Source organism: Mus pahari, chromosome 14, assembly GCF_900095145.1.
Source record: "Mus pahari chromosome 14, PAHARI_EIJ_v1.1, whole genome shotgun sequence".
Lineage (NCBI taxonomy): Eukaryota > Metazoa > Chordata > Mammalia > Rodentia > Muridae > Mus > Mus pahari.
Genome location: NC_034603.1, coordinates 61,906,330 through 61,916,949, shown reverse-complemented (window position 1 = coordinate 61,916,949; position 10,620 = coordinate 61,906,330). Strand labels below are relative to the sequence as shown.

Genomic DNA, 10,620 nt, shown 5'->3' with positions numbered 1-10,620 from the left:
AGAAACTCACAAACGCAGTTTTCCTTTCCCCACTCATTCCCTTTTGGGGATCCTTGTCCTAAGCCAGAAGTTAATACTTGAGGCTCTGGTCTGCTAGATCCTTTCCTCCAGTCAACTCATCTGCCCTCCCCCCACCCCACCCCCCAGCCATTTTTCTACTATGGGACACTGAAGCAGCAAGGTTGTGGGTTCAAAATCAACCTGAGCTGTATAATGACTCTGAGGCCAGCCTGTGCAATGTGGGGGTGGGGAAGGCGGGGGACAACAACAAAAACAGCTTGAAGAATTCCTACACCTTCCTGAACAAAGGAATGTGGGACTGTGGAGTAGGTGAAGGGTAACAGTTGGGAAAGCACTGCCTGCTCAGGTCATGGGGGGGGGGGTTCTGTTGAAACTGCTAGGCTGGGAGTCTGGGGGGGGGGCAATGTAGGAGTGAGGGAAGCCAGTAGCCAGGGACGCTAGAATTCATACTGAGCTCCCGAGGAGCCCTCAGCACTTTACATGTAAGCTATGGAAAGAGGTTCAGGGCAGGTAGGATCCTCCCCGGAGTTGGAAAGGCAGAGTCCCCAGACAGAACAGGGAATGTTCTGTCTCTTGCCTAACCCTCCCGGCTAGGAGGGTTAAGGCATGGGATAGATACTGGAGTGGCCTCCATTCCCACCCTCACCAACTACTAGCAGAGGAGGTAGGGGAAAGGTTAACTCACTTGAAGGGTGGGAGTGGATAAACTCCAGCTCTGTAAACCTCTGGGGTCACCGGCTGACAAACAGGCCAGCCTCCTCCCCCTGAAGGCACCGCCCGCCCGGCAGACAGCAGGAAGGGGTTAAACACGCCCGCCCGCCCGTCATCCTGTGTCCTGTTACTGCTGAGGCAGACCTGCCTGGCCAGCTGAACAACTTTCCTCCCGAGAGTGCTGGCCGGCAGAAGTCGAGGAGGCAGCCGCGAGAGGCTGAGTGGCCACCCGCTGGGGGGACCCTGCGGTCCTTCCGAGAGAGAGCTCTGTGCCTCTCGGTCCAGGGTGGGGCTCCCGCGACCAGGGTCCATGGTGGATGGCTCTGGGACTGCTCCTGACGCTGTGCCATCCCCCTACAAGTCAGAGAGGGTCACTGCAGAGGCTGCGGGGGCTGGGGCGAGGGAGCCCACTCTGGAGGTAAGCTCCCTCGCGCGCCGGCGGTGGCGCCCTGCATGAAGGCGGGGGTGGGGGGCTAGAGTGGGCTCAGGACTTAGTCTCCTTCCCAATCTCTAGGGAGAGTAAGGCAGGGCTGTGGAGGTAACCGGAGGCTTCTAATCTGCAACTTCTCTACCTTCCTGTTACCCCCCCCCCCCAAAAAAAAAGGGACACCGGGCCATCTGGAGATTCCTGGGAGCGTTTCTCCCAGATCCTGGTACATCTCTGTATTTACACCTTTAACCTCAGAATGACCCTTTAGTCCACTGCTCCCGGGACACAGCCAACTCAGGTCTGATGAAGCCACACAGCCTAGGGCTAGCGAATATCCAGCCCCCCATTCCGTAGGCCAGCAGGAAGGACACTGCCACTCCCCCCGTTGCTTACTCTGGAGCTGATGGGGACAGAAGATGGGGAGGGGTGCTGGCTGATGGGGTGCACACAGACTTTGGCAAATTCGTGCATGTGATTGGTTCTTTCCATCTCTCTGAACCTCCACCCTGGGGATGCCATCTGCTTCCTCAGCACTGACTTTTAGGAATCTCTCCATCCCCCACTCTGGCACCCTCTGGATCTGTGTCCTGAGAAATCTCACTGCTCCGAATCTCTTTGGGAACCTGTGTGGAGGTGGGAGTCTACACTCTAGCCCCCACTCCCTCCAACCCCCCACCCCCGCTTCCCCACTAGCCTGTGCACTCCACTGCTAGCACCCTCCTGCCTTCTTTCCATCTCTGAAGCAGCCTCCCCAGGTCCTGGCTGCTCAATGGCCTTCCCTCCACCTGGCAGGGGCTGGCTCAAGGTCACTGCAGTAATTCCATACCGGCTGCCCAGGGCTGCCGCTGCCGCACTGCCTTATCGGCAGCTGGGTTTGTGTTTCACTCCCTTTTATTCCTGGGCATATTGTGTTCAATAAAACCTTCTGCTTGTAACACCGCTGGCAGGGCTCCCAGCCGCGCCTCCCGCCTTCCTTCCCTCTCAACTTCAGCTTCAGGCATGCTCGGGGGACCTCACCCTGGCTTTCTTCCTCCTTACTGTGTCCCTACTGGGTTAAACACCATGAGAGTGAGACTGGCTAGGGTGGAGGCTCGGGCATCTTCTCTTGTCTCTGACCCCTTCCTTTTCCCCAGCTCCAGCAAAGGTGTGCCCACAATGTCCACCTTGCTCCTAGGAGAAAAGTCCAGGTAGGGCCATGGAGCCTACACAAAGGGTCCCTTTTCCATGGAGGTTGGTGGTATCCACCCTGGCAAAGTAGGAAGGCCTAGGAAGCCAGGCCCAGGTAGGGCTCTGGTGGAGTCAGGATGTCTGATCTGACTGGTTCTGCCAATTCCAGCGGCCAGCAGGGAGGAGCGTGTACACCAACCAGGGCGGGCTTCGAGCACAATTATTCCCCCGTCTTGACTCTGCCACTGCCAGCCCGCCCTCCCACTGGGGAGGTGAGCACAGGCCTGAGTCATTAGTAAGGGGGAGGGCAGGAGTTTAACAAGTTGTGGCTGTGGCATTCCCACAGAAGGCCAGCCGGACAGAAAGACAGAAAGACGGGAAGGTAGGCAACGTTATGGGACCAGTGGGGATCTGATTTCCACACAATCCCATCCTTCGGCTCAAGATTGGGACCTGTGAAGACTTGTGGGTACTTTGAACTGAGTTGATCTTTCACTTGTGGGTGCTGTAAGGGCAAACTTCCTATACACCGGCCCCCCCTTCGTCCCTGTCCCTCCCCCCAGCTCAGGAGGCTGGGACAGCTAAGGCCCAACAAGGTAGGGGCTGGAGGGTGATCTGGGGAGGGTATGGCATCTATGGCTGACATGGAGAAAGGGGAGTTTTTGCTGATCCAGCTTCTGTGTGTGTGTGTGTGTGTGTGTGTGTGTGTGTGTGTGTAAATGTATTCATGTGCAAAACTATATTAGTGCCATGTGCTGGCAGAGGGTTTCTGGTAAGTCCTACCATGTGTGTGTGTGTGGGGGGGGGTGTACTCTTCTTTGGTTTCTGAGGCTGTGGAAAGACATGTGACTGATTCTCCTGAGTCGGCCTCTATTAGGCTATCAAGTCTTATGTATGCCTGAGGTCTTGGTAGTTTGCCTGGATTACCCCTGCCCTCGGGGAACTTCCATTCTGCCCGAAAAGGTGGTTCTGAGACAAGTAATTAGATGAATTAATTAACAAACTAGGTGACACCAGCAATAAGTATTGAATTAATCTCAAGGAGACCTAGGTGTTGTCAAGTCTCAGCCCTGCCACCTACATGACCTGTGACATAGGCGGGTCACATCAGCCCTGTGTGTAGGCCAGCGGGTGGTGGCTGAGTCTCTGGAGAGAACCAGCCTTCCAGGCACGCTCCTCCCCCCCCCATCTGATCAGGTGACAGATTCCCGGCCTTGCTGGTCCCCTCCATCTTCTTGACTTTCCCCATTGTGCCTCCCCCCTGAGTGCCACCTCCTTTAGAGGTTTCCCAGTATGTCCCTTGCTTGTGCCTTCCTTATGCCTGAGTGTCTATGTCCTTTCTCTTGGATGTGGGTGCTCTACAAGCAGATGGTGGGGGTGGGAAAGGACTCCCAGAAAATGGGTGTTGAATGAATTAAATTATGAAAGTTGGCCATCTGAAAGAGAAAAAAAAAAGGATGAAGGGCTAAACCAGAAAGGCTGCAGCATATGTTGGAGGGTGGGGGAGGGAGATGAGCACGAGGGGAGGAGAGAATGACAGCCCTGGTGCTCACTCCATGGTCCTGGAAGCCACACATTCAGGTGTGTGGGGGGGGGGAGGAATGTCCACACTTAGCAGCTCTGTGATCTCAGAGGCGTCGCTGACCTATTGCCTGAGTCCCACCATCCCCGTATGTGACTAGAGAGACGGATCTCAGCATCTTGGTCTGCTGGTTGTACAGCAGAATGGGTGTGCCAAGCAAAGCGTGTCCATTGGATAGTGAGTGCAACAAGAGAAACGAGTGCTGGCCAAAAGCTGTCCCTGGTATCAGGGACAATCTGGCTGTGTCACTCTTGACTGAGTGGACAGTGAGGAGGCCACTGTTCCTGAATTCCAGATCCTCTTTTTTTTGCAGCCCCATGTGGAACCGAAGGACACAGCCGCCCTGCTGAAAGCAAGGCGGCCCATCCCTTGAGACCGTGACCTCGAGACGGTGGCGCTCGGCCCTCTACCTCCGACGGGGGCGGGGGCCGCCCACCTCCAAGTCCCCGACTATGACAACCTCTGCGCTCCGTCGCCAGGTGAAGAACATTGTGCACAACTACTCTGAGGCCGAGATCAAGGTGCGTGAGGCCACCAGCAATGACCCCTGGGGCCCGCCCAGTTCGCTCATGTCGGAGATTGCTGACCTGACTTTCAACACGGTGGCCTTTGCCGAAGTTATGGGTATGGTGTGGCGGCGGCTCAATGACAGCGGTAAGAACTGGCGACATGTATATAAGGCTCTGACACTGTTGGACTACCTGCTCAAGACGGGCTCGGAGCGCGTGGCCCACCAGTGCCGCGAGAACCTCTACACCATCCAGACGCTCAAGGACTTCCAGTATATTGACCGTGATGGCAAGGACCAGGGTGTCAATGTTCGTGAGAAGGTCAAACAGGTGATGGCCCTTCTCAAGGACGAGGAGCGCCTGCGGCAAGAGCGAACCCATGCTCTCAAGACCAAAGAGCGAATGGCCCTGGAAGGCATGGGTATTGGCAGCGGGCAGCTAGGCTTCAGCCGCAGATCTCGGGGCTCCCCCTCTTCTTACACGTGTGAGTAGGCCCTGATGGTATGGCTTGAGGGGGCGGGACGGGGCGGGGTGGGGGTGGGGGGTTAGGCCAGCTGCAGTCACGGCTCTCTACCCAGGAGCCATGAGATAGTTCCTACCTCAAAAGATGATTGGGAAGATCCATTCAGATAAATAGTGTGCTGTGAAAAGCACAATGCCTGCACACAGTAGGTGCTCAGGGATTCAGGGGAGATAATGATGTCATCGATTGCTTGCCCCTGCTGTTGGTTAGCTGTGGAGAGAAGGTGGCCTGGAGGTCAACGTGCAGGCTCTGGGGTTGCATTCCATTCATTCTGTTCCCTCCAAGCCGAGTGGCTTGGGCAACCAGCTCTGTAAAACAGAGGTACACCTCCCTCCCTAGACTGTTTGATCTGAGAAATGAATGAGAGACAGCCCGAGTGCCCTTGCCCTTTCCACTCAGACACCTGACATCCTGTAAACCCCTGCGGCTCAAGAACATTGTCCTTGAAAACAAGGGCGCCCGGCCATGAGGGCCGATGTGGAAACATCCGCCCTCATGGCTCCCCAAAGTGGTGGAGGCCTTTTTGACCTGAGGACCAGACAGGCCCTCCTTCCATAAAGCCCATGATGGCCTGCTTGGGGCTCCGAGGCTGTGATTTTGTTTGACTGATAGATCCCTTCCTCTTTATCCCTGGAGCCCCAAACAGGCTAGAGTCCTATTGAAGAGTTCAAGAGCTGAAGTCAGGGACCTGCATTAAATCCTGGCTTAGGACTACTGCCAGGCCCCTTCGATCATGTCCACCCCTTGTCAAGGTGACCCGGGCATCTAGCAGCGCAGTGGAAAATCCACCAAGGGGTGTCCAGTGTACTGCCTGGCTCCCAAGTGCCTGCAAAGTCAATTTCCTCTGGCTCACTCTGTGAGCCCCAGCTTCCTGGCAGGCAGGAGTGTGGGGACCCCAGCTACTGCTGTGCTCACAGAGCCCACACTTGGTTGCAGCCGCATCTTCGTCCCCGCGCTATGCCTCGGACCTGGAGCAGGCACGGCCCCAGACTTCTGGAGAGGAAGAGCTGCAGCTGCAGCTGGCCTTGGCCATGAGCCGTGAAGAGGCTGAAAAGGTGAGATCTGACTGTCTGGGGCGCCTAGGGAGAAAGGAAAGGGGTCTGGTGTTCACTAGCCCCCATTTGGGCTTTTTACCCTGGACCTGAAGACCTACTCTAGTTCCCAAGACAGCGCAGAGCCTATTGGTGTTCCTGGTCAGTCCTAGTCATGGCCCTCAACCTTTGTTGTTCTCCTGCAGGACCGAGAAAGGGCAGTGTGTAGTTGGGGTCTGTGGGTAGTTGGGGGGTCTATGGTGTATCTTAGGGGCCTGCTATCTCTTGGTTAGCGAGAGATGTGGGCTGACAGCACGTTCTGAGAAAACACTGGGCCTACTGCTCCTTCCCACCACCAGCTGTCCTTTTGGAAGGACAGGGACAACACCTCTGATACCTCATCCTCGCTGCAATTCCCTCTATGGATCCAGATAGAGCAGGCAGGAGACATTTATGCCTCTTAACAATGGATGACCTATGGAAGTTCTCAGGGCACCCAGAAGAAAAAGATAGGTGAGAGCTGAGACTGTCCCGCGTGGCTGATGGAGGAAGGAAAGGGCCTTGGTGCTTACTAGCCTCCACTTGGGAGGCTGACTCTTAAGCTGCATTTTAGACCCAGGCAGGGAGACTCTTTCAAAGCCCAACCCCTACCCCCCACCACCCCCCAATCCCCCCCCACGAGCAAGGGGCTTTTCCATCACCATGCCATGCCTGGGCAGGACTGTGCTGGGCCCCCAGCCCTCGGGTGAGATCACTGGGCCAAGTTCACTCCTCTCTTCCTCCCTCGCAGCCAGTCCCCCCAGCCTCCCACAGGGACGAGGACCTGCAGCTGCAATTGGCTCTGAGCCTGAGCCGGCAAGAGCATGAGAAGGTAGTATAGGGGCCGAGCCACCTAGGCCCTAGGTACTGACCATGATTTGGTGCTGGTGAAGGCATTGGTGGCAGGTCTGGGGGGCACTATAATCGCTTCTCTCTCAGCTGCACTAACCTGGGTGCCTCCCACCCGCTCTCTGCTGATCCCAGTCACCTGCCTGCTCATGCCCTACCTGTCATTCCACAGGGGGTGAGACCCTGGAAGGGAGATGACTCTCCAGTGGCCAACGGCGCAGAACCTGCTGGCCAGCGTCGACGGGACAGGGAGCCTGAGAGAGAAGAGAGAGAGGAGGAGAAGCTGAAAACTAGTCAGGTAGAGAGTGGGCTAGGGAGTGCGGCTGACCAAGACTGGGTGTAACTGAATTGGCACCTGCGCCACCGCCGCCCGTGTGCAGAGCTGAGCTCCCTACAGGCACTAAATGGGAAATGGCGGAGCACAGCAGGGGCTGGTGACTGATCAGGGTCACTATGGAGACTCTTTGGTCCTCCTGCCACTTAGTGACTTGGACTACGACTGACCTCAGTTTCCCCTTTTGCACAGTAGGTGTTTTGAACAGTCCCAGCTCTCACCTTGTAGAGTCATACGATGCCCTGTGGCCTCGTGGCCGGTTCAAGCACATGGTGCTGAAAATATCTCAAGTTCCCTGGGAAGGGGAGCAGGTGGCCACTGAAAACAAGATAACTTTGCACACTATTCATGCTGCCCCTGGGGTACTTCTCCACCCTTCCTCTCTGTATCTGCGGTGACCATTGTCACTTGGGTACTAGCTAGAGAAGTAGAGTCATTGAAAAACAAAATCTGTCTTGACTACCCCTTTCTGTTGGCCTGGGATCTATCCCAGCTCTGTCTTTTCCTAGTTATATAACTTCAGACAAATGGCCTCCCCTATCTGGGCTTCCACTAGTTGGTTCATCTGTAAAATAGGTACATTACCTACCTCACAGGGATGTTATGAAATGGAGCACTAGACGGATGAGGAAACATTTTATAAATAGGAAATGTTGATCAGAGGTGAGGGGTCATTAAAAAGATGCTTGTGGAATGAAGACAGAAGGGGAATGAGCTGGCTTCTGGCTACCGGTCAGGCTTCCCCTCCCTCTGGGCCCCACCCACTTCTGAGCCATGGCTGCCTCTCCCCTCCACAGTCCTCCATCCTGGACTTGGCTGACATCTTCGCACCTGCCCCGGCCCTGCCTTCCACACACTGCTCTGCTGACCCATGGGACATCCCAGGTGGGCATGCAGGGTTTTAAGAGGCTCCCAGATTGGCCCCTAAGAGCCCTGCTTCCTTCCAGCCATTTGCTGGCAAAAAATACCTCCTCTCCATAACTGAGGGTCACTGTACTGCCTCTCGAATGGGACTTTTGAAGTAAGAGCCAGGCGAGCACACCTGCAGATCTTAGCTCATGGGAGGCTCAGCAGAAGGCCTAGCTGCCCTCACTGGCTATGCAAGCCCTGACTGAAGCTACAGTCCCAGGACTGCGGATCCAGGCTCCTGGGCGTGTTAACCACGGGCTTGAGAGAGCTGCTTGCTCCCAGTCAGCATCCCCACTTGTGAAGTGGATACATCACCCAACCTGGACTGGGCAACTGGGAAGGGCCTTGAACAAAGGGTGGGGGGCGTGCTGGGATAATGTACGTATGCTATCTCCCTTCTCCTTTCCAGGTCTCAGGCCGAACACAGAGCCAAGTGGCTCCTCGTGGGGACCTTCTGCAGACCCCTGGTCTCCAGTTCCCTCTGGAAATGCCCTGTCCCGAAGCCAGCCTTGGGATTTGCTTCCTACTCTTTCTTCCTCTGAGCCCTGGGGCAGGACCCCAGTGCTGTCTTCTGGACCCCCCATCGCAGACCCCTGGGCACCAAGCTCCCCTACCCGCAAACTCCCCAGTACTGGAGCAGACCCTTGGGGGGCCTCCATGGAGACCTCTGACACCTCTGGTAAGTAGAGGTCATAGGGGTAAGAAGATGGGGACTTCTAGGTCCCTTTCCCTTTAATCTGACAATAGTCTATGGCGAGACCATTTCCCAGACCCATCCTTTCTTCTAGCTCACTCCATTTCCCTCTTTCTTCTGGCTAGCTCTAGGTGGTGCCTTGCCCTTCGACCCATTTGCCAAACCTCTAGAATCCACAGAACCCAAGGAGAGCCAGGACAGTGCCCAGGCCCTGCCCATGGGGAAGTCCCCCAGCCCTGTGGGTGAGCAAGAGGCCAGGGGATACAGCTGCTTGGTCTTGGAGAGACTCCAGGGGCACCTCTGCCCTCTTCCTTCCCCACCACTGAACTGATCAACTCTTTTCTAGAGCTAGACCCATTTGGAGACCCCAGCCCCAGTTGCAAGCAAAATGGCATGAAGGAACCTGAAGCCCTTGACCTGGGTGTGCTAGGAGAGGCACTGACGCAGCAGCCAGGAAAGGAAGCACGCCCCTGCCGGACTCCGGAGTCCTTCCTGGGCCCCTCTGCCTCTTCTTTGGTCAACTTGGACTCACTAGTCAAGGCACCCCTGGCTGCAAGGACCCGGAATCCCTTCCTGACAGGTAGAACATTCTGGCCTGGTGTCTGGGACCCCATGGGGCCGCCCCTCTCCAGTCACTGCCAAGTTCCTATCTTCTGTCCTCTCCTCCGCAGGTTTGGGTGCTCCGTCCCCAACCAACCCGTTTGGCGCGGGCGATCAGGGCAGGCCGACTCTGAACCAGATGCGTACCGGCTCTCCTGCGCTGGGCCTGCCGCCCGGGGGACCGGTCGGGGCGCCCATGGGCTCTATGACCTACAGCGCCTCTCTGCCCCTCCCGCTCAGCAGCGTGCCGGTCGGCGCGACCCTCCCCGCTTCAGTCAGCGTCTTCCCGCAAGCGGGAGCCTTCGCTCCGCCGCCGGCGAGCTTGCCTCAGCCACTGCTGCCCACGTCTGGCCCGATGGGGCCGCTGCCCCCGCAGGCTGGCACTAATCCCTTCCTCTGAGACGCTTTAGCGCCTGCGCTCGAGGCCCCACCTCCTCGAGGGCGGATCGTGCAGGTTGAGCACTGATCTGTGGACCCCTGACATATCCTGAAACCCAGCTAGGGACTGACCGCGTCTTGGGGACGAAGACTACACCCGCCTAATAAAGACTGGAATCTTCAGCTCTTACCAAGTGGACTTTTTGAGGGGTGTGGCAGCTGGATCAGAACCCCCGCACCCATTACCTGCCCAGGCAGAAACTCCTTGACAATCTGAATTCCCTCATAGCCTTCTCAACCCCCACTTCCCTTTCCTCTCGGCCTGGTGCCCCCCCCCCTTTCAAGCTCTCAATCATTCAGGCATTCGTCCATCACACACTCCTAAAGTAAGGGGTGACAGCATTTGCTCGTTCTTTAATGCGCTATGTGCCTTAGGCAGAGAATTTCACCTAATCGTATTCAAGGAGCCTCGGCGTTACTTCAGAGTTTGTAAAGCCCTACCTAAGCTGGATATGCAGTGCTCTCTGTCCAAAACTGGGTTAAGAATTTCAAAACAGAGTTGATGAACACGGTGACACATATGAGTAATCCCAACACTTTATTATTAAGACAAGGCAGGAGAACAATAAACTAAAGGTCCAAACTTCCCAAGTAAGGTGGCACAGGTCTTTCCTACTAGCCCTATTTAATAGCCAACAGAGGCTTTCGAGAAGTACAGTGACATGTTTTAAATCACAAAGCTGGAATAACGTGGGGCTGGGATTCAGAGTCAGACAGTCTGGCTCCCTGGGGAGGATCAGGTTTAATACACTGTCTTGGACAAAATGCTAGACTCATCCAGGA

General features: G+C 56.1%; 1 protein-coding gene across 5 annotated transcripts; it reads left to right on the top strand.

The window, feature by feature from the left end:
• The first annotated feature begins 848 nt into the window (after positions 1-848).
• Epn3 (epsin 3) lies at positions 849-10,339 on the top strand. Of its 5 annotated transcripts, none has more exons than XM_021214011.2 (10): positions 849-1,150; positions 4,225-4,904; positions 5,880-5,998; positions 6,765-6,845; positions 7,035-7,160; positions 7,994-8,081; positions 8,515-8,784; positions 8,925-9,041; positions 9,146-9,379; positions 9,471-9,955. In XM_021214011.2, the coding sequence occupies exons 2-10, from the start codon at positions 4,364-4,366 to the stop codon at positions 9,797-9,799; spliced, it is 1,905 nt and encodes a 634-aa protein (XP_021069670.1). In that variant the 5' UTR covers positions 849-1,150; positions 4,225-4,363; the 3' UTR covers positions 9,800-9,955. The 5 variants fall into 5 exon arrangements, with proteins under 5 accessions (XP_021069670.1, XP_029401958.1, XP_029401959.1 ...); XM_029546096.1 differs by lacking the exon at positions 849-1,150 and adding an exon at positions 2,630-2,711 and having other exon boundaries at positions 9,471-10,339; XM_029546097.1 differs by lacking the exon at positions 849-1,150 and adding an exon at positions 2,859-2,925 and having other exon boundaries at positions 9,471-10,339.
• Positions 10,340-10,620: the final 281 nt, after the last annotated feature.